This window comes from Miniopterus natalensis, chromosome 21, assembly GCF_054644295.1.
Source record: "Miniopterus natalensis isolate mMinNat1 chromosome 21, mMinNat1.hap1, whole genome shotgun sequence".
In the NCBI taxonomy this organism is placed as follows: Eukaryota; Metazoa; Chordata; class Mammalia; order Chiroptera; family Miniopteridae; genus Miniopterus; species Miniopterus natalensis.
In genome coordinates, this window is record NC_142101.1 from 18,639,728 (window position 1) to 18,665,563 (window position 25,836).

The following is a 25,836-nucleotide window of genomic DNA, read 5'->3' on the forward strand; positions in this document are numbered from 1 at the left end:
GTGAACTAGGGGAGGGAGAAGCGCTCCGGCCGGGTGCCTCGAGCTACGCTGGGGATTGGAAGCGGGAAGAGTGCGCCTGAAGGCTCGGCTTCGGGGCTCCTGCGGGGTCCCCTCCCGCCCCTAAACCGTGTTGCTGAGCCGCTCAGCCCCACGTGGCCCGCATCCCACGCTGTTTTCGCGCGCGGCTCGCAGGCGCCCCCAGTCCACGGCTCCCTGGAGGAGCGGCTGTGGGGACACCGGGAGGGGCGGGAAGGGCGTGTGGCATCGTCACGGGGCCCGCGTCCAGGAGCGGCCAATCTCGCCGCGCGCACCCCCTGCCCCGGCGGCGCGGGGGCCTCCCGGCCACCCCTCGCCCCACATCTCCCGCCGCGCGGGGCGCTCCGGGTTGCGGAGTGAGTTCAATCGTCAGCCAGAGGCCCAGCTTCCCGGCGTTCCGACCGCTTCCCTGCGGCCCGACTGCGCGCGGGGCTGCTGGGGCGACGCGGCCCCTCGGGGACCTGAGATCAGGTAACAGGAGCCCGCCGGTCCTGGGTCTGTAAGTCTGTCTGCGCCGCCCCCCTTCCCTCCCCACGCCCCGCCGCGCCCAAGGCTCGTCTCCCAGAGTTTGAGTCGGCTGCACCCATCCCCACCTCCTGGCCAGGGCGCGCTGGAGAGAGACTCCGGTCCTCGAGCTGACCCGCCGACTACGCCCCCCTAGAGCCCAGAGCGCACCCCCAAGTGCTGGGTCCCCGCGCCCCGCCCGGAGCGCCGAGAGCAGGGAAGGGCCCGAGGGGCGGGGGATGGCGGTGAGCGATCGGGGGCTCGGCCCAGCTCCGCGCTCCGGCCACCGCCCCTCGCCGGCCGCGCCGCCCGCCGGGCGCATCTGCTGGGCGGAGGCTCGCTGAAGGCCGAGGCCGGCCGGGGACGCGAGCCCAGGGCGCGCCGCCCGACTCCGGCCCCCCGCGGCGCCCAAGCCTCAAGATGCTGGGGTTTTATGAGGTTCCGCAGCGGCGAGCCCCCCATTAACACCTCCCGGGATCGCCGAGAGGCTGGAAGGGCGGGACGCAGCCTCGGAGTGCGGCTCCGGGCGCCCGCCCGGGGGACTCTCTGCCCACCCCCCTTCCTCCCCCGCCCGAGCTGGACGCATAAACAGAAAATAAAAGACAGGTGGAGGAGCTGCGGCCGGAGGTGAGGCGAGAGGGGGGGGGGGGTTCCCATCCAACGGTTTATTTATTTGGATTAACAGAGGGACGCTCGGCGAGACCTGGGGACCGGCCAGCACCTCCAGCCGCCGCCTCCCGCCCTCCCTCGCCGAGGACCGGGTGCTCGGGAGAACGTCTGGACCCCAAGGTGAGACCCGGTGGGGGTGCAGTTTCCTTCCCTGGGCTTGCGCGGAGGGCCGGACGCACGGTGGGGTCTCGGGCATCTCCCATCTCTACGCCAGACCGCTGGGCACCTGAGGTCCCCCCTGGGCAGAGGTTCAAACGACCTCGGGTGGGAGGAGGCGCCCGCCGCGCGCCCCACCCAGCGCAGCGCCCCGCTGACGCCCGGCTCTTCCCGGCAGGGCAGCCTCCGTCCCTCCATCCCGGCCGATCCGCGCCTTTGGCTCCAGGATGCTGAACGGCGCTGCTCTGGAGGCAGGTGAGCGACGTGCCAGGGTCCTGCTCGCTTCCAATGTCCTTTTCGACGGGCCGGCGTGCACACCGTGTGTGTGAGTGTGCATGTGGGCAGGCGCGTGTGCGCGCTTTCTCTGGGTGGCGGGGAGAGGGGTGTGTGTTTGTCTTAGAGATTACCCGGCGCTGCGCACGCTCTAAAACAGCCTCGGCTGGACTCTCCCCGCTTCGGCCTTTCTCCGGAACGCCCGGCTCTCCGCGGGATGGAGGTGCGCGCGGAGGTCTCGGCGCGCAGCGCACAGGGTGGCGCGAGGGCTGCGTCTGGGTCGTCCGGGAAAAGGGTGGGGGGACGGGAGGAAGGCTCTCCCCCGGAGCAGGGCCTCCGTGGAAGCCGGCTTCCCCCGCATCACTTTTGTCCACTGCGTCCCCGCGCAGCCGGGCCGCCCCGTTATTCCCGGAGCGGCCGGAGGTGTCAGGTACAGGGGCGCAGATGTCAGAAGCGCTGTCCTGGACTTGGCGGCCGCGCCCTTGCAGCAGAACCCGGGGCCCTAGAGGGAAGTGGTGTGAAGGGAGCAGGTGGCCGGCGGGGCTTTGTGGCCCTAGAGAGGGTGCGTGGACAGCGGCGCACGGAGCTAGTGGCCCGGGCTCCCCTCCCCACAGCCGAGCCCCCGGCCTAATCCCATCCGGTCCTGAGAGAGTCCCTCCTCGTGGGACTGGCAGAGGCGCGCCAGTCTGGACGTGCCACCCTCCCTGGTGGGGAAGGTTGGGCACAGAGAGATCCTTCTGTCCACAGACTGGAAAAAGGCCCGACGACACCCCCGCACCCCCAGCCCCCGTCACCCGCCCAACGCAGCCCCAAGCTCAGGGCTGGGTGGTGCCGCGCTCCGAGCGCCGCCCCCACCCCCAGGAAGACGCTGAGTCCTTGAGCCCTGGGGCGCTCTCCACAGTGCCCAAAGCCGGACACTGAACCTTACAGACCAAGGGGGCTTCTCGACCAGCTTAATAGGGTCAGGAGGAAAGGTGACCTCTGCCCTTTAAGGGCAAACCCGTAGGCCCAGGATCTTGGCCTCCAAAACTCAGATCTCAGGAGACCCTGAGCCGCGTACGCTCTCCAGAGATGCAGGTCGCTGCCCCTGGGTAAAGCCACGCGTCCCCTCTCCTTCCCTGTGGGGGGTTCGGGCCGAGTCTGGGACAAGGTTGCCGCCGTCGTCCTGGCGGAGAATCGAGGGCCTTGAACCCACAGTCCAGCTCCTGGGCCCCGGCGGAGTCCGTCCCGCCGCGCGCACGGCAGCCGGGTGCGTGGCCGGTGGAGTCGAACGAAGGGCGGGTTGCGTGTGCCCAGCAGCGCGGAGCGCAGCGCTCGGCCAGGGGTCGGCCCCTTTGCTCTGAATGGAGTTTGGGGTTCCGAGAGGGGACTCGAGCTCATCTTCTGGGCCGCGGGCGGGGCAGACGACTTTTAGGGCGCACTCGGGGCCATTGCGTGAAAGGCGAGAGAAGGCAGCCCCACGAAGACTAGCGCGCGGGGCGGCGGGAGGAGCCCCCTTGGGGAAGGTCCCGGGGCTCCCAGGCGGAAGGTCAGGACGGCCCAGGCCGCGCAACGGTGCTCGAGGCGTCCTCTAAACCGGGGGCGCGAGGAGGAATCGGGGCGCAATGTCCGCAGACCTCGCCAGGGCCTCCCAGGGTCCCGCAGCCCCTGCCCCACCCCTCGCCCTGGGCGCACTTCCCGCGCCGGCTGCGGGGGCCCGGGCCCCCCGCTGCCTTACGGGAAGTAGCAACCCCCACGGGGGGCAGGAAATTATGACCGACTTTTACGAGGAGAAGCTGGCGTGGCTGGGATCAAGCCGGAGACTGTGCAGGAGGCGCCCTGCCCTGCCCAGACCCCTATAGAGGATTTCCAAATAGGTGTGGAACCAGGAATCCCTGAAGGAGTCTTTTTTTCCCTCCCCCGCTCTGGAGTTGTTTGTTAAACTTGCCCTTCCCGGGCTCCCCAGGCTTTCATCTCCTACCCGAGGAGAGCGGTGTTCTTGGGGATCTTGGTTATGTTTGCTGAGCAGAACCCCAAATCCAAGAACAGCCCAACCGAATTCCAAACCCCCATTTGGCCCAGGCCGGGGCAAGAGTTCAGCCCAGACACGGGGGAAAGCGGGCCCTGGATTGAGCTCCCACACTGACTGTCCTTGGAGCCCCGGGTGAAGGGACCGATGCTCTTCTCCAAGACCCTTCCACTTTCCTCTCTTTGGCCTGAGTCCATCTGGCCGCTGACTTGTGGGAGGTGGTGGCCCCTCTGGGAGGGGACCTGCTGTCCCTGAAAGGGGGGCTGCCCCGGCCCCTCCTCAGGGCCCTTGGCGGGTGCAGGGGGCTTTGCAAAGTGCATTGATTTCTGTCCAAAGGGGTTAATTACATTACTTACAGCAGGTAGCAGCCCTGCTGTCCCTTAGCTGCCAGGGTGAGTAAGGGGGGCCGTCTCCAGCCTGGTCCCCTTAATTGGCTTCATTTTTGTGTGAAATTGTGTTTTATAAGCTGCATTCTGGCACCCCCAGGACCCCAACAGCATCCAGTCTGCATGTGACATGATTTCTGACCCTGAGAAAAGACCGAGGGGGAGCGTGGGGTCTTGGGTGTCATGGTCGAGGTGACTCCAGTGTGATGGTTTACCATGGGAAGTCAGGCTCTGTCGGCACCAAAGGTTCCCTCCTTCCTTTCTCCCTTCCTCCCTTCCTCCCTTCCTCCCTTCCTCCCTCCCTTCCTTCCTTCCTTCCTTCCTTCCTTCCTTCCTTCCTTCCTTCCTTCCTTCCTTCCTTCCTTCCTTCCTTCCTTCCTTCCTTCCCTCCCTCCCTCCCTCCCTCCCTCCCTCTGTGTCCCCCCAATTTCCTACATTTGGCCACAGTTCCCTGCTGTTCCCGCAGAGGGAAGCGAGTCTGCCATCAGGGGACTCCCCGAGGTGCCCAGGATGTGTGAGGGCACAGCCCTTTGCTCCCAGGATGGCTGTGGGGACCAGTGGGACGCAGGCAGGCGAGAGGGAGGCGGGGGCCAGGGAGCCCCCCGCTCCCTCCTCTCTGGGTCAGGCTGGGCTGGTTCCCGCTGCTGCTCCAGTTTCCAGCCGCCAGGGGACTTCTGCTGGTTTGGATGAATTGACAGTCTCCCAGGACCGTGGACACTTTTTAATAGGGCCGAGGAGGGGCCCCCACTACCGGGACCAGGGGGAGACAGAACAGTGGGGCCCCTTGTGGGGAGCAGGCCTGGATCCCCCGGTCAGCTCTCACCTCCCCCTCCTCCACAGCGAGGACCCCCCTTCACACCCTCCTAAATGCCCAGGTGTCTGGTTTCCCAGGTCCCCTGTCCGGCCAGGGCTGCGGGGACGGCGAGCAGCAGGGCCTGCGCCCAGCTCAGGGGGGTCCCGAGTGGCTGTCCACATTGACAAGTTCCAAAGGGGACACTATAGAGTCCCCAGCCGTAGTCCCTCAGACCCGAGCTGGGTAAGAGATGGGACGCCAGCCACTCCGTGGACGCGGCCAGTCGCACACTCCTGCCCTCAGATCGGCTCCCATCTTCCACGCTAATTTGTCCCAGAAAATCTTTCTGCCAAAAGTAAATTCTAGAAACATAGCCTCTCCTATCCCACTCCTCACTTGGGGGGTGAGGGGGCAGCCCCTCCAGCGCCCGGTAGCTGTAGGGTCCCCTCTGGGAGGTAAGGCGACCTGCTTAAAAAGGGTGAGAGGAGGAAGGGGGGCGCAGAGGACAGGGTTAGCTCTCCAATGTTTTACTTCTTTGGGGACCAGAAAGCTGAGGACCAGAAAGTCCACGGGAGGGAACCCAAAGTTTGGAGCCCGTGTTCTGTTTGCCCTGAGCCGAGGTCTGATCCCGGACTTGGACCGCGGAGGCCGGCTCTGCGCCCTGCGCCCTGCGCCCTGCGCCCGGGCAGGGGCCATGAGGGCTCCTTAAAAGCGCGATTGCCGGGAACTCTTGGGAGGGGGTGTGTGTGGGGGGGGGGGGTGAGGGCGCGCGCGCGCGCTGGGGAGGTAACTGCCCCCTCCCACGGCCTCCCCCAGGCCCCCCTCGGTCGTGTTTGTCCCCGCTCGCCCATCACCAGGGGGTTGAGAGGAGTATGACAGGTCTTTGTTGTCTGAATAAAAATCCGTGGCAGCTCCGGGGAGAGAACTCCTCCTACTAAATTATCAGAAATGGGCTGGCTTTAGTCTCTTAACAAATTGGACACCGTCAGGCGGGCGCAGTCCCCAACCCGACCCACCGGCACCGGGCGCGCGCGGGCCGCCAGGGCCCGCTGAACGGAGCGCTTCTTTCCCTCGGCTCAAAACTGTTTTCTTTCCGCACCAGACTTTGTTTTCCTCGCTCGCAGTTGTTTCTCATCAGTAACTCGATCTCTCGGAGCCGTAAGAATCGCCTCCGCCTCCCTCCCCTCCGCCCGAGTGTGTTTGTTTTCAGCACATCTTCGAGGGGGGGCCGCCGCGGCTTTTCCTTTCCTCTCCCCCCCACCCCCGCTTTCCTCACCGAGCAGCCCCCTTTCCGCTCCGTCCGCCTCTTCCGTCCCTCCGTCCCTCCTGCCCTGGGTCCCCGAGCGGCTCTGCGCTCCTGCGCCCGCAGCCTCCGCGGTCCCCGCCGCGCCTTCCCTCGGATGAGCGGAGAGCCCCGGGCGCGCGTATATGGAAATAGTGGGGTGCCGAGCAGAAGACAACGCGTGTCCCTTCCGCCCCCCAGCCATGCTCTTCCACGGGATCTCCGGAGGCCACATCCAAGGCATCATGGAGGAGATGGAGCGCAGATCCAAGACCGAGGCCCGCCTGGCCAAAGGCGCGCAGCTCAACGGCCGCGACGCGGTAAGGAGGCCCCGCGCCCTGCGCGCTCCGGAGCCCGGTGCCCGCGGCCCGGGAAGCGCGGCGGGTCGTGCGGAGACCGCCCCGGCTGGCGGGTGGGCTTTCTGCGGTCAGCCTGTCGGGGGGCCCGGCGCCCGCCTTTCTCCGCCTTGAGATGCTTCTACCGCGCGCCCGCCGCCCTCGGCCGGCCGCCGCTGTCCCCGGGAGCGCAGGGGCTCGGGGCGCGAGAGGATGGGCACGTCCCGGGCTGCAGACCGCAGGCTCGGGTGCCCGCTGGCCCCGGGCGCCTCCCCGGACAGGACCGTGGCCGGTGGGCTGACCGCGCGCGCGGCCCACGCGCCAGGGCCACGCGGAGCCGGGGAGCCCTGGTCTCGGGTCTGCGGACGGGACCTTGGGGCGCGTTAGAGATGACTGGGCCGCCTCTGCTTCCCTGGACACTCGGAGCCCCGCACCCTCAAACCCAGCGATTTTCGGGGTCTCTGGCGGCTCAAGCGAGCCAGGGCTGCGCTGGGCTCCCCGGCCAGACGCTTGGGGTGTTCAGGGAAACCTAATAAAAAGCCGGGGGGAGCGGGCCCTTAGCCCCAGCGAGAACCTGCTAACCTGAAACGGGGGGACCCAGCGTCAGGGTCACTACCATTCATAACACCAGCAGGCTCCTCTGCTCCCTAAAGAAAACCGGTTAAATAATCTCTGAGCTGCTCCTTCCCGCTTAGGAACCGGAGGGGAGAAAACTACCAAAGTCAGGGAATGACCACTGGCCGGCCCAGCTGCTAGGTCCTCAGGCACCGAACCGCTGAGCGCTGTAGCTTAGAGGGGCCCTGGGCCGGGCAGCCTCTTTGGGGTCCACCGAGGAGCCGAGTGGGTGGGTGTTTCTATGCGGAAAACACGAACTCAGCACCCGCCCCTGGTCCGAGTGGAAGGCGAAACTTTGCTTTTCCAGGCCCGCTCAGGTTTCGCGGAAAAGCCCCACCCGTTTCTGCTGGTCTTGAAGGATATGCCCAGAGGTTAGCCTTTGCTCCCCAATGTTAACGGTCACCCTGTTTCAAAACCAAAAGCAGCCCCGCGAATTTCCCTGAGCTGGGTTCATCCGGCGGCCGCTTCCCCGGCCTCAGCGGGGACGCAGGCGGGAAGCTGGCTTTGGGCACTAAACGGATTGATTCTCAGGACAAAAGGTCTCCGGTCCTGGGTCCGTGTGTGCCAGGCGGACTGTGCAGAGGGGACCAGGCCCAGGGCCCTCCCCGGGAACAGGCACTTTCCACCCTGACCAGGAACCGGACCCTGTCAGGGGAGCGAGTTCTGCCCAAAATACCTCCATCAGAACAGTGTCGACCGAACTGTGAGCTCAGGTATAAAAGCCTCTCGGCTCCGAGTCATGCTTACAGGAATTTAGAGAAACAGAGTCGTAAGGGTCGTTTAAAAACAACTGGTGCTGACTCAGACCTCCTCTCCGCTCCCCACTAACAATTCCCGTGGCTTTATCTTGTGTGGGTTGAAAGCCACACGTTTAATCCTGTGATTGCTCGGGTTTGGAAACAGGCACCGAACTGTAACCCAGGCGCTTTTAGGCCTTTTAAATGAGCGAGGCTCGAGGTGCCCGGCCAGTCCCGGGAGGACGCCGGGGAGTTCAGGCGAGCAGCGCAGAAAGGGAGCGACCCGCAAAGGGACCTTAGCCAAGGCTCCCCGCGACGTCGGCCGGGCGGGGCGGCCTCCGCCCTTGGCCTTGCGCCCCGAGCGCGCGGGGCTTGGGCCGCCCGGATCCCGCGTCCCGTGGCCCGCGCCCTGGTCAGCGCGCTCCTGCTTGCTTTGCAGGGCATGCCCCCGCTGAGCCCCGAGAAGCCCGCCCTGTGCGCCGGCTGCGGGGGCAAGATCTCCGACAGGTACTACCTGCTGGCCGTGGACAAGCAGTGGCACCTGAGGTGCCTGAAATGCTGTGAATGTAAACTGGCCCTGGAGTCCGAGCTCACCTGCTTCGCCAAGGACGGCAGCATTTACTGCAAGGAGGATTACTACAGGTACTCCTGGCCCTGTCCCCTGCGCCTCGGCACACCTGGCGACCCGGGAGCGCCCGCTCGGCTCCCCACCTTCGCCCCTTCGGGGAACGGTTATGGGTCCGAGACCAGGGAAGTCCGCGGCGGACGCCTTCAATCTGCAGCCCCCAGAGACGGACAGTGAGGGTGGGTGGGTGGGGACCCCGGGGTCTGCGGCAGCCTCGGGGACCCCCAGCGTGCGCCTCGCAGCCCGGGGAGGGAGCCGGGGAAATCCGGGAGAGGAAATGAAGGCGACGCCGTCCTTCGAGGCGAAGGCGGATTTTTTTCCGTGTGCTACGAACTGGGCCAGGTCCGTGCCTCAGACCTGAACGGGCGGCCCCGACAGCGACCGCGGGGTGTTGCGTTTTGGCGAGGGGCGCGCGGGAGACCGTGTAAATGACCACGAAAAGGAGGGACTGCCTTGGCGAAAGCCAGGCCACTCGGTCCCCTGTTCCGTTCCCCGCTGGGGGGGACCCGCCGCCAGGCTCCAGACGGCCGGGCGGGCGAGTTTTTGGGGCTCGTCGCACGGACTGGGAAGCTAGGCGGTGGGCAGGGGGACCCCCGCTCGGCCAGCCCAGCCGGAGAGGCCGTTAGAAAAGAACCCGCTTTGCAATCGACGAAACGTTTTGACTCGCGTTGCAATTTAATATTCTTTCCATACGCTGTGAGTTAGCCAGAGCAGAGGTTTTTGTTATTATTTTCTAAAGATATTTCCATTTTACAGAGAAGAAAGCCGGGGATCGGTTGCCCGATTCTTCTGATTTTAAAGTAAGGGTTCTCCGACCTGTTCATCAGAACAGGACAAATAGCAAATAGGATTAATGGCCCAATGGGCCCCGTCCTCTCCGCCCGGAGCCCTCCCATCTCAGGCCAGGGCCACTGCCGACCAAGCCCCGGGTGTCCCGCGCGTGGGAGATGCCAGCGCCCTGACTCCACTGTTTCCTTCCAGAAGGTTCTCTGTGCAGAGATGTGCCCGCTGCCACCTTGGCATCTCCGCCTCCGAGATGGTCATGCGCGCGCGGGACTCCGTCTACCACCTGAGCTGCTTCACCTGCTCCACCTGCAACAAGACCCTGACCACGGGCGACCATTTCGGCATGAAGGACAGCCTGGTGTACTGTCGGGCCCACTTCGAGACGCTCTTGCAAGGAGAGTACCCAGCGCCGCTGAGCTACACGGAGCTGGCGGCCAAGGGCGGCGGCCTGGCCCTGCCTTATTTCAACGGCACCGGCACCGTGCAGAAGGGGCGGCCCCGGAAGCGAAAGAGCCCGGCGCTGGGAGTGGACATCGTCAATTACAGCTCAGGTGGGTCCCCACGGCCACCCTTCACCCCCAGGCCCCGCCGCCCTGGGAGGATCGGCAGGCTCTGTCCAGTCCAAGGTCTGGTTGCAAGAGGCCCTTCTCGCTGCTGGTTCCTCTCACTCGGATGGACAGAAGGAAGGAGAGTGGGAGAGGAGGGGGCGTTAGAGGGAGAGGGAGGGGGGAGAGGAACCTTTATTGAGGTTGTGGCAAAAAACACACTCATAACCAGGGGGCTGCAGTGACGTCCCCCAGCAGGCGAAGTCCACGAGCTCTGGTTGCCCATTAGTTAACGAGCCCATTAGTTTCTGGCTCCCACTCGGAGCCAAACAGCCCCAGGGCGATTACTGTGTGGAGGCCACATTATAGATCCCGGAGAGACGGTTTTTCTAAATACAGAGGGGGAAAAAAAAAAAATCTTCAGGGCCTAACCCCAGTCTGCCTGGAGGGGCAGAGGCTGTGGTCACCAGCCCAGAGTTAATCAGGGAAACAGTTGGCAAGAGTGTTGAAAAACCCAATCCCCGGTGTTGGTGAAAAGCCGCGGGAGGGGTGGCGATGGGTGTCTGCAGTTGAGCCGGGCTGGGCTGCCCCTCTGTGAGTCAGGGCACTGGCCTTCCAGCCCATTCCCTTGTGATACGCCAGCCGGACAGACGTCCAGGCCCCGGGAGGTGGACCGAGCCTGCAGCTCAGGCCCACTCAGGAGGCCTAGTGGTGCCCGAGGGTGCCCTTGGATCCTGTACCAACCTTCTCTTTTAATTACAAACAAAACGTAGGCCCGGGTCACAGAGCCTCTCTCTTTCCTGCTGTTCAGGGACACACCTCTCCGAATCAGCCTCTCTCCCTGACCCACCTCCTATTGTTGGTAGCCAGCCGCACCCTCCACCCCCAGGTGAGGTTGGTGACAGGCCGGAGGACCAGAGTCTTAACTCTGAGAAGGATGGGAGCTCTTCTTGTGAGTCCCGGCCACCGGGAAGAGGGGTTCCAGACGACTTTGGGGGAACCTAAGGACTGGCCCTGTGGATGTGACTTCCCTGCCCAGAACCTCAGCCGAGGGACACTCAGGCTAGGGGGGTCCACTCTATTGGAAGGGACCTTGGGGACCTCACTGTGGCAACCCTGCTCTGTTCCCATGAGCACCCAGCTGCCAGCGGGAGCTTGGACATCCCAGGGCACAGGCAGATCCCGCTCGTTTTCTCTCGCAGTCCCCGAGCGCCTGGTGGGGCACCTGATCTTAGTTCTGGCCCAGCAGTGTCAGGCCAGAGAAGTGGTTCGTTCAAGGTCACGCGGCAGAGTGAGCGAGTGGGGACGAGAGTCCTGCTCCGAGGAGCCCAGAGTTTTCAGGGCTCGACCCGCTGAGCACGGGGTTCCCCCCAGCCCCCTGCTCGACTCTCTCCGGGCTCTTCTCTGACTTAACCGAAGGGAACCCATCCATTTGGGCCGCGCGCCGCGTTCCAAGGAGAGCGGGGATCGGGGAGCCCAGCGCAGTTGCAGTTGCCCCTGGGGTTTCACGCCAGGGTCACTGGGCGAAGGGAAAAGGGCCGCCCGGCTTGCCAAGGCCCCCCCCTCCCCCACGGGTTTGTGTCGGGGCGGCCGGTGCCCCCGGTTTTGCAACCCCCCGCCGGAGGGTCGGGGCCCTCGCGCCCTTCCCGCTGCGCTATGGCCAGGGCTCCGGTTCGGGGCCACTTTGCCCAGCGCGCTCACTTGGTCTCCTTAGATGCGTAGTTCCGGGGCAAGGCCGGCTGGGCAGTAACTGTTCTTTAATAGAAGATGACATCGGAATCCAGAGCCACTCACCGAGGCTCTAGTGCCCTAATTAGAGAGAGAGAGAGAGAGACACGGAGACGGAGACGGAGAGACAGGGAGAGGGGGAGAGGCGTCACCCACAGCCCTTTGGAGGGAGGGAATCCCTGAGCTCCCGGACAGTCCAGAGGGGTGAAGGGTATTTCTTGCCAAGCGGAGGCGAGCCTGGCGTTCCGCTTGTTCATTATAACCTAATTAGCTAAATCTGATTTTGCTTTGGATCTGACTTTATGTTAGAAATATCCGAGGAGCTCCAAGAACAGTGGAATTTTGTTTCTCCTACTGCTCCGAGGAGAACCGGCGAGTACAAATTTATTTCTTTAAAAGAATGACGATTTCCTTTCATGTTGGTCTTTAGTTTGCAAACTGGTGCTGCTAGGAGACTATTGGGAGAGCCGATGCTTCCTTGCCAGTGAGGAGGAAGGAGTTGCTGAGGCCTCCCTGACCCCCAGGAGTCGGTACATCACTAGACCAGACGCCTCCTGACTCACCCGTCCCCTCCTTCCCGGACTTTCCCCAGAGATACGAGCGAATAGTACATATTTCTTTAATATCAGGTGAAAATTATCAAGAGATGCCTGACTTAAAATCAACCCACCGATAAAACAATGTTTGTGAGCCTAATGTCTGTTTGTTATAAAACTCACAAAAGAAATGGCTTCGGCCAATTAAAAAAAAAACGTTAAAAGGCAGGACATAAAATGGCCCCGCGGTCTGAGCTCATTTTCTTTGGTTTTCCTCGGGCCTTCCGTTGCCCCCTCCGCTTCAACGCGAGCTAGTCTTGGGAAGGGTAACGTCGATACCAAACGAATATAATCTGTGCGTTGACCCATTTTCAAAAACATGTGCCCGAAATATGTTTATGACCCGAGGACTTCCAGGGAAGATGTGGAACTCGGCAAAGATCAGTCAGAGCTTGACATAGGGCAAGTGCCTTTTAGCGAGAACGTTCCCAATTTAGTTCTGTTTCTGTGCAAATAGAAAGGTGTTTTAGAAAGAGAAACGGACAATGTATTTGGAATGCCGGATTGAAATAAAAAAAAAACACCCAGGGGTGAAACGATGTGGTCAGGCAGCCCTTGTTTGGGTACTTTAGCGTTAACCGAGAGACGAAATTGTTGCCACCTCTGAAAAAATCTCCTTTCTTTAGGTTCTTTCTTTGCTTCCCAGTTTCGGAAGCTCCTGGTAGCTGTTCGCTCAGCCGGGCACTGACCCCTAGTGGCCTCTCAGGGATCGGTTACGTCTCAGAGAGGTTCCTTCAAAACTCGCTGCAAGTCTCGGTGACCGTTTCCTAAGCGCCTGCAAAATGAAATGGTTCGATCTTCCCATGAACGGCGTGGCGCCGGACGCGTACTTGGAGGCGTACGGTTAAGACAGTTTTAAGAGAGTTATCATTTCATCTCATAAATCAGAGGGGGGAAGCCCTGCGGCTTTAGAAGGGGACCCAGGGGACACACAATCACCGGCAAGTTTACATAATGCGTCTGCAGTTACACACTAGTCATTTAGGGTGACGGGGCGCGTTGCTCCGCGGGTGAACTAGATCGCTCTATTAAGCTGAGCAACGCAAGTGACAGCGCAGCTGCGGAGAATCACGTACGGTCCTATCTGTTCAGCGACGTGCCCACCGTCCCCTTACACGCGGGATTGTATTCTGCGTGCAGACAAGCCCTGCCGCTTTGTTCAATGCACTGAAATTCCCGGCCGATTAAAAACTCACCGATAATGGAAATAGAATGCATATTCGGGGGAGCAATTTTATCAAAACTTCCTATAATTATTTTTTTTTTTTCTCACAGACTTCATTTTAAAGGCTAATGAGCGTGCAGCTAGGTTAGGAATCAAACTCATTTCTAAGAAATAGGACTTTGGGGAGGGGGATGGCTGAGGGGATCGTTAAACACAAGTCTACTATCCCAAGCGTGATATTCCATTTAACGTGCTGTTCAGGAAAAGAGACGCGGTGTCTGTGCTGGGGAGGAGATCTTACTGGAAGAAGCCTGCAGTGAGCAAGGTGTGCCTCTTTGGCCATTTCGCTGTGGGTACATTTATAATCTGGCTGTGAAATATAGCTCAGTTAACTGGAGATAAGCACGGCTTTATGGTGGGTCATAAGATGCTGTTTCATCCACTGGAGGGTATAAAAGTGCAATTCGGTTGGATATTTGAACTTGACATATCCCCACTGGGCTGAAATAGGGTAAAATTCAAAGTATCTTCTCTGTCTTCTCTCTGGGCGTACGTTACCCTTGTTGGTGGGGCTTAAAGGGCCTGTGCTCAACATTTGGATGTACGTATCTAAGATTGCATTTCAGGTTGACTTGGTTTTGCATTAATAGTCACAGATAGTTTTATTGACGATTAAACATGCAAAGTCTTCATTGCAGGCTTGTTGAGCTCCTGGTGGTGGTGTGCTTGACTTAGGCGCCTCAAGGGTGAACTCACCTTTCAAAGGTCAGTGAATTCACCTGCTCTGGAGCCTCAACGGTGAATTCACCTGTCAAAGGGCAATGAATTCACCTGCTCTGGAGCCTCAAAGGTGAACTCACCTTTCAAAGGTCAATGAATTCACCTGCTCTGGAGCCTCAAAGGTGAACTCACCTTTCAAAGGTCAGTGAGCCAGGAGTACCCTCCTATTTATGTTTCTTATGGAAATATAAACAAAGGAGACATTAGGTCAGGCCCAGTCTTGTTGCATCAGGAAGAATTTCTTGTTAAATGCATTTCGTGATGTGACTGACCCTTTGATGGGATTCTACTAAACTACTGTGTTTCTGTACGCAGGTGAACCAAAAAAATGTGTACACGCCTAAACACTGATAGCTCAATTGATGTTTCTTTCTTTTCAGATGTAACCATTGGAATTAATATTTCTTCAAAGTATGTATACGTTTTTTTCGACACCCTATATATGCAGATTTACTGAAAATATTTTTTACAAAGTAATTCTAACCAGAGCATAGAAGGCAATAATATTTTACCGAGCAGAATGGAAGGGTTAATATTAAGAGATGCCTCACTTCCTTCAACATTCAAGTTTCTTCCCTCCCCTCAACCCCCAGTGACATATCAGGTTGATTTTATTTTTTTAAAAAAAAATATCTTTATTGATTTCAGAGAGAGGAAGGGAGAGGGAGAGAGAAACATCCACGATGAGAGAGTCGTCACTGATCGGCTGCCTCCTGCACGCCCCCGACTGGGGATCGAGCCTGTAACCCGGGTATGTGCCCTGACCTGGAATCGAACCTCAATCTCCTGGATCCTAGGCCGATACTCAACCGCTGAGCCACACCCGCCTGGGCGATTGGGTTGATTTTAAATATTCTATTAGAATGCACTAAAATTCGGGCTGATCAGAATATACATCAGACAAATATCTGAAATAAGGTTTACAGAAAAAACAGTTGCCATGCCCTTTAAGTTGCAAAGTTGGCCGAACCAGTAAATATTTAGCAAGATATTTGCGTTCTGTAATCATATTTACTGTGTGGAGCTAGTAGGTTATTGGAAATGATCTTTTAAATCCACGGCTTTATATCCCAGAGGTAATGGCTTTCAGGCTGGTTTCAGAGGCTGGGCTGTTTGGCCCTCAGGAGGGCTTTGCCAGGAGAGGGGAGATGCCACCCACTTGGTGCCAGGCCAGTCGGGGCACAGCTCAAGTCCCTCTCACACCATCCAGAGCAACGGGGGCCAAGATCTGAGTCTAGAAATGAGCGCCCTCCATGGCTGTGAGCTTTGCTGCCTGCAGGCATGGGCCCAGAGGAGACAAGCCTGGGCTCATTCCCTCCCAGAAATACCTCTTAAAACAACTCCAAGGAAAAAACTGTTCGCTGCCTGGCATAGCTCTGTATGTTAACCACTTATAGCAAGAAGGCGTCAAAAATAATATTCTTCTGATTACATAAGAGACCTACGCATTTTTATTGTGTAACTCCCCCCCCCCCCCCTTCTCCGGGCACTTTCTAACTTTGCCCTGATGGAGATGGTTGTAGGAAGTTCAGAAAAGGCTGCAAGTGGAACAGGACTTAGCTGGTGAGCTCTCGGAAGCCCTCAGACTGGAGAGAGTTGAAAGGAGCGGCTTGCTGAGCCCTCGTGACAAAAAGATCGCTTCTGAGAGTGGGTCTCATGGCACAAATACAGACAAAACGTGGGGAGGGGTGGTTGCTGATGCACGTAAACACATTAGAAAACACATTTCTCTTTTGGAGATTTCTCTCTCTTCCATACTGGCTGCTACTCCTCTCGCTTTCCTAGCAACCGCTGAGCAAGAGGGGAGACGCACGTGATATTTTCCTGGGACGGAAACTTCGGTTGCGCCCACCTTAACCGGCCACTCGGGCTGACTTTGGCGAGGGACCCCCCTCCTGTGGCCTGGAGGGTAGCCAGCCCCGCCCAGTGCAGCTGCCGATCAGCAGCGCCCCCCGGCCCGCTCGGGGGTCCCCACTGAGCCTGGCCCTCGGCCTGTCCCCCCTCCAGGTTGCAACGAGAACGAGGCGGACCACCTGGACCGCGACCAGCAGCCCTACCCGCCCTCCCAGAAGACCAAGCGCATGCGCACCTCCTTCAAGCACCACCAGCTGCGGACCATGAAGTCCTACTTCGCCATCAACCACAACCCCGACGCCAAGGACCTCAAGCAGCTCGCTCAGAAGACCGGCCTCACCAAGAGAGTCTTGCAGGTAAGAAGGTTCCGCCGGTCGCCGCGCACACGCCTCCCTCCCCCTCGCCAGGGAAAGGAGCTCTCTCCCCTGCTGGGGCCATGCCCACGATGCCCACGGCTCCTGGGCCGCTCAGGGGCTCACCTTGGTGATGCTCCCGGGAAGGGGCCCCAAGAGACAGCCAGGATCTTTTAAAAAAAATGCAGCCACCCCTCTCCCCAGAGACGGGGAGAGGGGTCCTCCGAGCCGGGGAGCGCAGCTGCCTCCCTGGTCTGCAGGCCTTCGGGGCGTTTTCTGCACCAGCTGTGCCTTTCGGGGGCTCCTTTCCCGTCGGGCGCCCTGCACAGTCCTGTGGGAGACCTGCCCGGCTGTCTTGGCAGCAAACTCTTGGCAGCTCACTCACCTGCTGTGACCTTCCAGGTTCAGGGCCACCCTTTTTTTTTTTTTTTCCCAACACCCCCAGTATGGCGAGGGTCTCAGCAACCAGCTGGAGCAGGTCTTTTCCCATCTGAAGCCACCCCATTTAGAAACCCAGCACTGGGGGGCTCAGGCCGGCTGGCTTGTCCAGCTGCTTCCCCGAACTCAGCCTGGTGAGACCGTCCACCTAGTGCAAGGACGGGGCTGAGGGGACTGCCCTGCGGCCCTCCTGCGCTCCTCAGGGACAAAGGGCAGGCGTTTGAAATCCCACCGACCAGCGCTGGGCTGTGTGGGGTCTGGTGGCCCAGGGACGTATTTCCTGCGCCAAGAGTGCACCTACCATGGGTCAGACTCAGGAACGGCCTGAAATCTGTACGAATGATGCTCATTTCGTAGGCGTGAGTAGAGAGACTTTCAGGGGCCCCCTCTTCTCATTCTCAAAAGACGGGGGTTGATGAATCAGGGTGTATTTTCCGGCCTTTCTCGCCGTGCCTTGGTCTCCATGGTGTCATGTGTCCTGGTTGGCTCCTGTTTATTGGGGGGGGGGGGGAATATGTGCAGTTGATAGAATACCTATAGTATTGCTTGAACGAGTCTGTTAAAAAAAGCAAACAAACAAACAAACAAAACCCCACATACAACCAAACAGCAAAAAAGGAAAGGCCCTTCTCTCCCACGAAAAATTCTATAATTATAATGATCTAATCCTAATTATATAGGGTGTCCCCCCACATGTACGCACACACTCTCAAGAAAGGCAGAGTTTCTGCCAACGCCTTTCGCTGCCCGCGGGGAGCTGGCCGGCTGCCGGCGCGAGTGTGCGCGTACATTGTTTTTGGAGACGCCCCGTATTTAGAAAAGAGGGACGTATGCACCCCACTAAGCATCGGTAAAGAGATCCATTGGGATTGGTTTGCAGGTTTGGTTCCAAAACGCACGAGCCAAATTCAGAAGGAACCTTTTGCGGCAGGAGACGGGGGGTATGGATAAAGCTGAAGGCCCGTCGCTCGCAGCCGCGCCCTCGGCGGACAGCGGCGCACGCTCCCCGCCCGGCGCGCCGACCACCCTCACAGACCTGACCAACCCCTCGGGGGCCGTGGTGGCCGCCGTGGCCGCCGTGGCCGCTAACGTGGACAGCCGCGAGCCCGCGAGCCCCTCGCAAACGACCTTAACGAACCTTTTCTAACATTGGTGGGGTGTTTTTTTTTTTTTTATATACACAATGAATGCTTCCTCCTACTCTAATTATTATTATTTTATTATTTACAAGACACCCCCCTCCCCCTGTTTTTTGTTTTTTTTTTGTGTGGTTTTTTGTTTTTGTTTTTTTTTGTGTTTTTTTTTTTTTTTTTTTACCGTCCCCTCCTAACCTGCAAGATATTTGGGAAATAAAAACAGCTTGGTGTGTAGCATCTGCAGCCACTTGGCGAATGGGTTTACAGTATGGTCTCCTTTACAAAGTGTGGTTTTTTTTTTATTACTATTATTTTTTTTTGGTCTACAAAGTGCATTTGGATTTTTATTATTATTATTATTTTTATTTTTTTGGGAAAAAATTAGAGATTTCAGTCGGTCAAGGGGAGTTTTTGACTCATCTAAGTGCCTCTTAAAATTGTATGTTACTTATTTCCGGAATCTCGAAAAGGGGGGGGAAGAGAGTGGTTTTCTGATGGGCAAATAATCATAGTCCCACTTAAATGATGAGGTTAGTAAAGGACCAGAGAGTCAAGTAAAGCTCGTTATTCAATCTTGCAACTGTATGTATGCGTATGGAATTTGGAAACTTCATATTTAAAAAATTTTTTAACTGAAAAAATGTTTTGGTGGTTCCCTTTTTTTTTTTTTTTTTTTTACAAATGAGAAATATGATTAAACAGACGCACTCACTGTAGCAGCTCCAACACGGAAGATTGACTATTTATGAGGTCAGCCGTCTGTCCCAGGACTGTCATCCTCCATTCTTAGGGATGGACGTCCCCGCGGAACCCGCATCGCTGGCTTCTCCGCATTTGAGCAATGCTTAACCCCCCGCGCAGCCAGGAAACTCCAGATAGGATTTGAAATCCTACACATTTAACCTTCAAAATGGTACTTGTAAAACCATTCTTTCTAAATTATTTTTCCCCCCCCAGGGAATGTGGAAGTAAGCAAAATGTAATTTTTTAAGAAGTTGAAAAAATCAGCATAATTTATTGATTGGCTTCCGCAGTACCATGATGTTGTGTCTGGCATTTTACATCAATAATGTTTTTTAAAAACCCACAAAACAACTTAGTGGACAAATACCAACAATGAGAATTCTTTTGGTTTGGGTTTGCCTTTTTTTTTTAATTTTTTTTTTTTGCTTTGGCACAGGTTGATTTATTTATCAGAAAAAACCCCTTTTCTGACATTAGAGATTCAAAGTCATTCGTCTTCACGTAGATAAACTCAGAGGCCTCGTGGATGCTGATCTGAATATATTTCCTAGTTTACAGTAGCATTTTTCTCCCCCTTTTAATTTAAGCTGAAATCGTAACGGTCTGGGCAGTGGTGAATGTTCATCCCTATGCTTCCGTTTGTAGTTAACTACCAATTAGAACGTGGATTTCCTAACAAAAATAAAATAAAGAAGTCAAGATCTATGTCTTGCTTTAGTGGATGGTTAAGAATAACTTTGCACATATTCTTTACTCTCCGGACCCCTAAGATCTCCGCTGGTGGTCAAAGTGGCTATTTAATCGATTTTCAAGGTGTCCTTCTGGCTGTATAGACGTGTGGTTGCGTATTAACGGTTCACTGCCCATATTAAAGTGCATTATTGTAACTTTTTGCTCAGGGTCTTTAGAAAATTAGCACAGAAAGTAGCTTATTTTTTAAAAAAATAAAGAAATGATGATGGAAGAGAAGTTAACACTGTAACAGAAGAAAAGTGTGATCGACATTATATATTTAGCAAGTGTAGTTATCATCTTCTATGGAGCTCCAATCTCGACTTTTCATATTTCTCTTACATTTTGGGCATTTACCACTAACCAGACCAAACCTTGATAAGGCTGAGATCTTACTAATACACTTATACAGGTAAAATATTGATACTTATAAATTTTGTTCTTTGACAGAACAATATATGGTACTATATAGATCTACTTTATTAAGTAGACGGATTATAACTCAGTTCTCCTACGTGCCTTATGATCTAACTTGGAAGTAAGTTTGTGAAAAAATCAGGATATAATACGTGTTGTTTGTTAAATTAACTGTTTTAAGCCCTTTGACACCTCACTAGTTTTGTACTGTTTTACCTCTTATTTCTGAAACTCTTTTTATGGTGTATCCTGTTAGAGGGACGAACCTGTCATAGAAAGCGGTGTGCACTCTTTCAAATATAGTTGATAAATTCAATAATCTTATATATTGAGCTTCGTGATTATAGTACAGTAAGTGGTCTAGCAAAACTGTCCATGTTTCTTTGTTTATTGATAAATGCATTGTATAGAAACTATTTCCCCCTAAATATTTATGGACCAAACAATTGTGATTTATCCTATTAAATTTGTGTGAATAAACCATTTTGAATCTAAGGAGTTTTATTTCCCAGCAGTTTTATTTAAGGTTTAACTGGACCAGTGTGCTTCCAATTATCTATATGTAAAAGCTATTAAAAGGGTAATACAAAAAAATTTTTAAATATTCAAACATACAGATAGCTTTGAGATTTCCAAACTTCTGATTCATTTGAAATGTCCACACCATCGCCTAGGCTATGTAATTCAACCTAGAGTTGCCTTTAGGTCTATTTTCTTAGAATAAAAGTAATGCCCCATGGATTTGACTCAGCCCAAATTTTAGAATTTAAAAAAAAAAAAAAAGAGAGAGAGAGAACAGATAAAGTATTTGCATGAAAAGAAACCTTAAGTATGATTAAGATTTAATGTGAGGTCTCTTGAGCACCAGTGGATATTTGTAAACCTAAATAGAGATTGCAGACCCCTGCAAGCCGAGTTGCTCTGTAGTTAATAAATTGTCACTATGATTTTTTTCAGGGAGAACAAATCTTGGGGCATTACAGCCAAACATCCCGACGTTTGAAAATTCCCTAAAGTATTAAAAGAAGGGGAAAGTTTGATCGGATATCCACAGCAGTGAAGACAAAGACAATATTAGGTCATGATAACCACACAATCTTAAAATCCATTGAGCCAAAAAAGACACAAAAAAAGAGCGAGCGAGAGAGACTTAAATGTCATTTACTGATCGTTGGCAACAACTCTGTTCTTTATGGCGTCTCACACAAACGGAGGCTTAACATTATGTGGCTTAAAACCAAACGAGATAAACCGTGTCTAGACAGAGCAACCGGGCCGCAATGTGCCCACCCCACATTCAAAGCAAAATTATTACTGGAAAAAAAAACGAAGCCCACACATTTATCAAGCACAGTAGTCGTTACGTCCCAAACCTTCATCTCACCTGCTTGCTAATGTGTATTATTGGTCCTCCCCGTTCGTGGCATCTTCCAGTTGTAAATTCAGAGCCAAGCCGCGGCCCCCCGGAGAGCATAGGGATCAGACCCCCGTGATTTTAGTATCATGTTTTCTTCCTTCCTTTCGCAACAGGACTCTGCATGCACCTCCGCGCCTGTCACTCCCAGTGTGCATCTCTGTGTGACGACTCCTCTTTGCTGTTCCTTGTATGATAAATAGCTTTCATGAATAAACATTTCGTTCGATGCAAGCATAGTTAACTTTATGTTAAAGACACACCGTTGAAGTTGATTTTGGACGCGGCCTTGAGGGCCAGCGCGATGCTTTTCCGGCTTGTTGGCCGTAGGAGGTTGGATTCCGGGATACAGTTGCTTCCTTGGTTTTGAACTTTTCACGACTTCTTATTGTATCCGTTGAAATGTATTACAAATAAAAATAAAAGTAATAAAAACAAGGAGAACCCTAATTACAACAAAAATAAACTTAGAATAAACCGCGTAAAAGTTATGCAACTTTTTTTAGATGATTAGGGGGAAAGTCACAGACCCTCTGTAAGTTTACACGTTCGCTATGCAATGAGCAAATTGACCCAAGGACACAAATATATCCTGAACTCTGCCAAGGCCCGCGCTTTGCCGGGTTCCAATGACCGATGACTTTACGAATAAAAGAGCAAGTGGAAAGAGAAACACGTCTTTAGGAACGAGGTGTTTTGTGTTTTTAATTGTTAAAGGGAATATTTCAAGAAAGGATTTTTTAACGATTCCTATTTAGCTGTGTATCCAAAGCAGATGTTACACGAGTTAGCATATAACTTGCCAGAAGGTTTTTCATGATGATGAATTTTTATTATATACAAATGAACCCTATGTAAATGATGTAACTTTTATGAATGACAGACATTAAATATTTCACTGACATGTACTCTCAGAACTTGGAATGTTTTCTTAAATGCTTTCACTTCCCGAATAGTCAAAAAACCCAAGAAGAAAAAAAATGAGAGAGCAAGTCACTGATAACAAAACAACAGCCACGGGAAACACGCCACGGCAAGCTGGCTGCTCTGAGTGACCCCGAAGCGTGCCGCTCTGCCGGTTACCCCAAAGTTTATGCCTCATCGGAAGTCCGGCCGTGGTGTTAGCAACTCAAATAGATTTTCCAGCACGTTCCCAGCCAGCGGGTTGGACTCCCCGGGCTTCTGTCGCCGGTGGCAGTTTTGTTTAGACATATTTTGGAACCTCGCTTGGTCCCACAGACCGTCGGGTATTTGTCTGGTGTGTGACATGCGGGAAGCGACCGAAGGGAAAGGACCTCCCTGAAAAGTGGACACCTGAAAAAAAAATATGAATTCGAAATGGGCACATTTTTAAAAAGCGAAAGGACCCAGCGCTCATCGTGTGCGTGTCAAGAGCTCAGAGCAGGTGGCAGAGCCCAAGGCTGCCTGCTTCGGCCTTGTCCCCGGGCCAAGGCTGGGGGGCTCCTTGGTAGAAATTGGGGCGCCGCGTTTTCACAGCTCCTGCCTCCCGGAGGCCCGGCTTAGTCTAACTTCTGGCAAATTGATCTTGGGCAAAAAAATAAAAGAAATCGCTTTGGTTTCGTAGCCACCTTCACACCAACGTACAGAGCAGGCGGGTTTTCTCGGACCCCAAACAGGCATAAAACTCCCCAATAAAGCGCCCAAAGCAAACGCTTCTAAGACCGCGGTGGTTCTTGGTCACCCAGGGAAAGGTGGCTTTCCGTGACAACACCCCGGGGAGCCTTCGCCATAGCCTCTCCTTGGGGTCCCAGCCGTCCCCAAGCCACATGGAAGTGCCATCTCGCTCCCGGTCCCGGTGGCTGGCAGGGTGTCCCGTGGGAGGTGTCAGAGGGGGACACCCTGGGATGGAAACGAGCCGTCGGGCATCCTGGGCTCTGAAGGAAACGCCTGTGGGTGATCCCGCTATTATGAAAGATCCATATAAACACCTCACTGTGTGCGGAGTTTGCTTATTTAATTGTCACTATGCTGGGAACAGAGGAAGCTCTATATGCAGAGTTTGTGAACTTTCCCTGGTCCCAGACGCCCGGGGTTAAATGAGGACACTGGGACTTAGTCCCAATTGAAGAAACGAGGTATTTTCCTTGAAACCACACGTCTGGATAAACTCTGGATTGGCCTTTTGGATCCAGTTTATATTTTTAGTAATTGGGAACCGACTCTGAATATTTAAGTAAATAAAAACCCTCCGATGCAAAAACCACAGTTCTTGGCTCGACGGCCAAAGTCAAAATAGGAAGTTATTTACTTATTTTTTGGGGGGGGTGCCATTGACTTGGAAACATTTTTCACCTACCTATTCTGCCCTTAGAGTGCTGTTTCTCAGAATATTACTACAGACCTAATTTTCAAAATAAATTCTAATTCTAAGTCACTATACTATTTTGAATAGGGGCCCTGTGGGGACATTTCCTCCCCCCCCAACTGTTTGCATAGCAAAAACCACACAGGCTCAGACCTGTGCATGGTAGTCAAGGAAACATCGATGATATATGATGCAAGGAGCAAGGTAACCACAATTGAATTTCTTTTTTAACTGTATGAAAGATGGATATTTTTATCTAACATCACTCCCTCCTTCCAACATTTCTTTGTGAATATTAACATAGTAAATCCCCCCCTTCTCCTGCATCACAGCCACACATTTTCTTCCCTGGGAGAATTCATTCTGGCTTCTTTGCACTACATTTATCTTGTGCCGAAATAACAGACATTGGGCAAGAATAAAGGTCCAGGTATCTGCCATCATGTGGAAAGTTCCGGACGTGCGTTTCTGCGCACTTTCCCCTCGCGTTTAGGATCGCCAGGAACATTTTTCCCCCCTGTGGAGCTTCGTGTTTACATCTTGCATGATCTTATAAATTAATCTGAAGAGCGACTGGGTAAATTCTGTGCTAATGTGAAAATAAAATTTGCTACAAACAAGACGCTCAAGTCTCCATGGCCTCGTATTATGTATGAATATATTGTTTTCTGTACTTTTTCCCGGGAGCCAGAAAATGCGAACCTCAAGGGGTATTTAAACGGTGATTTGTGACAAATACACAAAGATGAAGAAACCCAAAGGTGAGGCTGGTGTGACTTAACCGGCCTCTCCCTCTCCCGTTTGCAAAGCAGCATCGCTAAGGGCTCCCCGCCTGCACTGTGGCATCCCTTAAAGTTATATTTATCATTCAGTGAACTTCAACCCTGTAGAATAAGGGCCCTTTCTGAAACATGAAGCACCTGGATTCCACAGAAAGAGCATTTTTTTTTCCAGAAGGAAAATATAGTGAAAACTCTCAGTGCTGTTCCCATCACACGATCGACCAACACCACTTTCCTTCCAGGAAAGCAGGATTTCTGGATTTTTTCATGTCAATCTTGGACAGGACCAAATGTCCTGCAAGGTACTTTCGTGTAACTAACTCCCGGGTGCACTTTCAGATGATCCCTGGCCTGTGGAGGTCCCCATCCTGCCCCTTCCCACTATATATATATATTTTTTAAACTTTTTTGCCAGGGCCACGTCCCTGTCCTTCCCTTACTCACCGTGAGGATGTGCATCGCCCAGGAGAGGCTGGGCCCACCCCCTGCTGGAATGCAGGCACCAGGCGGTGGCTTTTGTGATGCCCTTGGCGTGACTCAGCCCCTTTCATTCCCAATCGGGTCACCAGTAACGAGATCCTGGGGCCTTTCCCCAGGGTCGCCCCTGACGGTAGAGTCAAGCTCACTGCCATCTGGGCCCATCAGAGGGACCGTCGGAAGAGGGGAGGCGACAGCCGAAACCCTGAGCGGATGCTGGAGGAGTTAGGCGACAGCTGCCTTCAGGCAAGGTTAGAACGTAGGGTTGCTGTGACCCAAGAGCACGTGTAATGTGGCCTGGTTATGGTTCCTTTTTTTTTTTTTTTTTAGATATGTTTTTACTGACTTCAGAGAGAGGAAGGGAGAGGGAGAGAGAAAAACATCAATGTCAAGAGAGAAATGGTCCGGCCGCCTCCTGCACCTCCCCTTCCCCCCCCCGACTGGGGATGGAGCCCGCAACCCGGGCCTGGGCCCCGACCAGGCACGGAACCGAGACTCCTGGTTCCTAGGTCGACGCTCAACCACTGAGCCACCCCGGCTGGGCAGACACTTAATTATCTTTTTTAATATAAATCCGTCATCACATTCTGGCAATTTTTACCTCCCAGACCATTTTTCAAACCCACCTCCCGCTCTGCCCCTCCCGGGGTCCGAGTTTGCATCTTCCCGCCTGTGGACGACCGGGCAAGCTTTTCACCCGTCCTGCCAAGTTCAGTTCCTTTTCCATACGGGGCGCTCCGTCCCCTCGCCGGGCCAGTCCCAGCCCGGCCCTCCCGCTCTAAGCTTTCCTTACATCGCTTCCCGCCGATTTAGAAAACAAGAGCCCAGCTTTTAACGTGGGGTGGAAGGTCCCTGGTTCGCTGGGCTCCTCCCGACCCCAGTGCTGCACCCCCCTGGTCTCGCTGCCTCTCCACACAGGCCTTTGCATGCGCTGTTCCATGTGCACCCGCTCACAGCACATGCTCAGCCCCGGTTTCCGGCTCAGTTGACACCGCCTCAGAAGCACACCTGTGACAAGATCATTTCTCCCTCTCAGGTGTCACACCACCTCCTTTTACACAACTCATGACAGCTGCCAGTTTATATTTATCGGGGTGATAACTTCATTAACATCTGTCTCCCTCCCTCGCCTCCGCAGAGCCGG

General features: G+C 54.8%; 1 protein-coding gene across 5 annotated transcripts; it reads left to right on the plus strand.

Moving 5' to 3' along the window:
* The first annotated feature begins 364 nt into the window (after positions 1 to 364).
* LHX9 (LIM homeobox 9) lies at positions 365 to 22,024 on the plus strand. 5 transcript variants are annotated; one of them, XM_087828928.1, is made up of 8 exons: positions 365 to 507; positions 1,226 to 1,329; positions 1,544 to 1,620; positions 6,309 to 6,427; positions 8,234 to 8,436; positions 9,401 to 9,756; positions 16,027 to 16,229; positions 17,545 to 20,188. In XM_087828928.1, the coding sequence occupies exons 3-8, from the start codon at positions 1,593 to 1,595 to the stop codon at positions 17,809 to 17,811; spliced, it is 1,176 nt and encodes a 391-aa protein (XP_087685054.1). In that variant the 5' UTR covers positions 365 to 507; positions 1,226 to 1,329; positions 1,544 to 1,592; the 3' UTR covers positions 17,812 to 20,188. The 5 variants fall into 5 exon arrangements, with proteins under 5 accessions (XP_087685054.1, XP_087685055.1, XP_087685056.1 ...); XM_087828929.1 differs by lacking the exon at positions 365 to 507 and having other exon boundaries at positions 1,059 to 1,329; positions 9,404 to 9,756; XM_087828930.1 differs by lacking the exons at positions 365 to 507; positions 1,226 to 1,329; positions 1,544 to 1,620 and adding an exon at positions 5,623 to 5,983.
* The last annotated feature ends 3,812 nt before the right edge of the window (positions 22,025 to 25,836 follow it).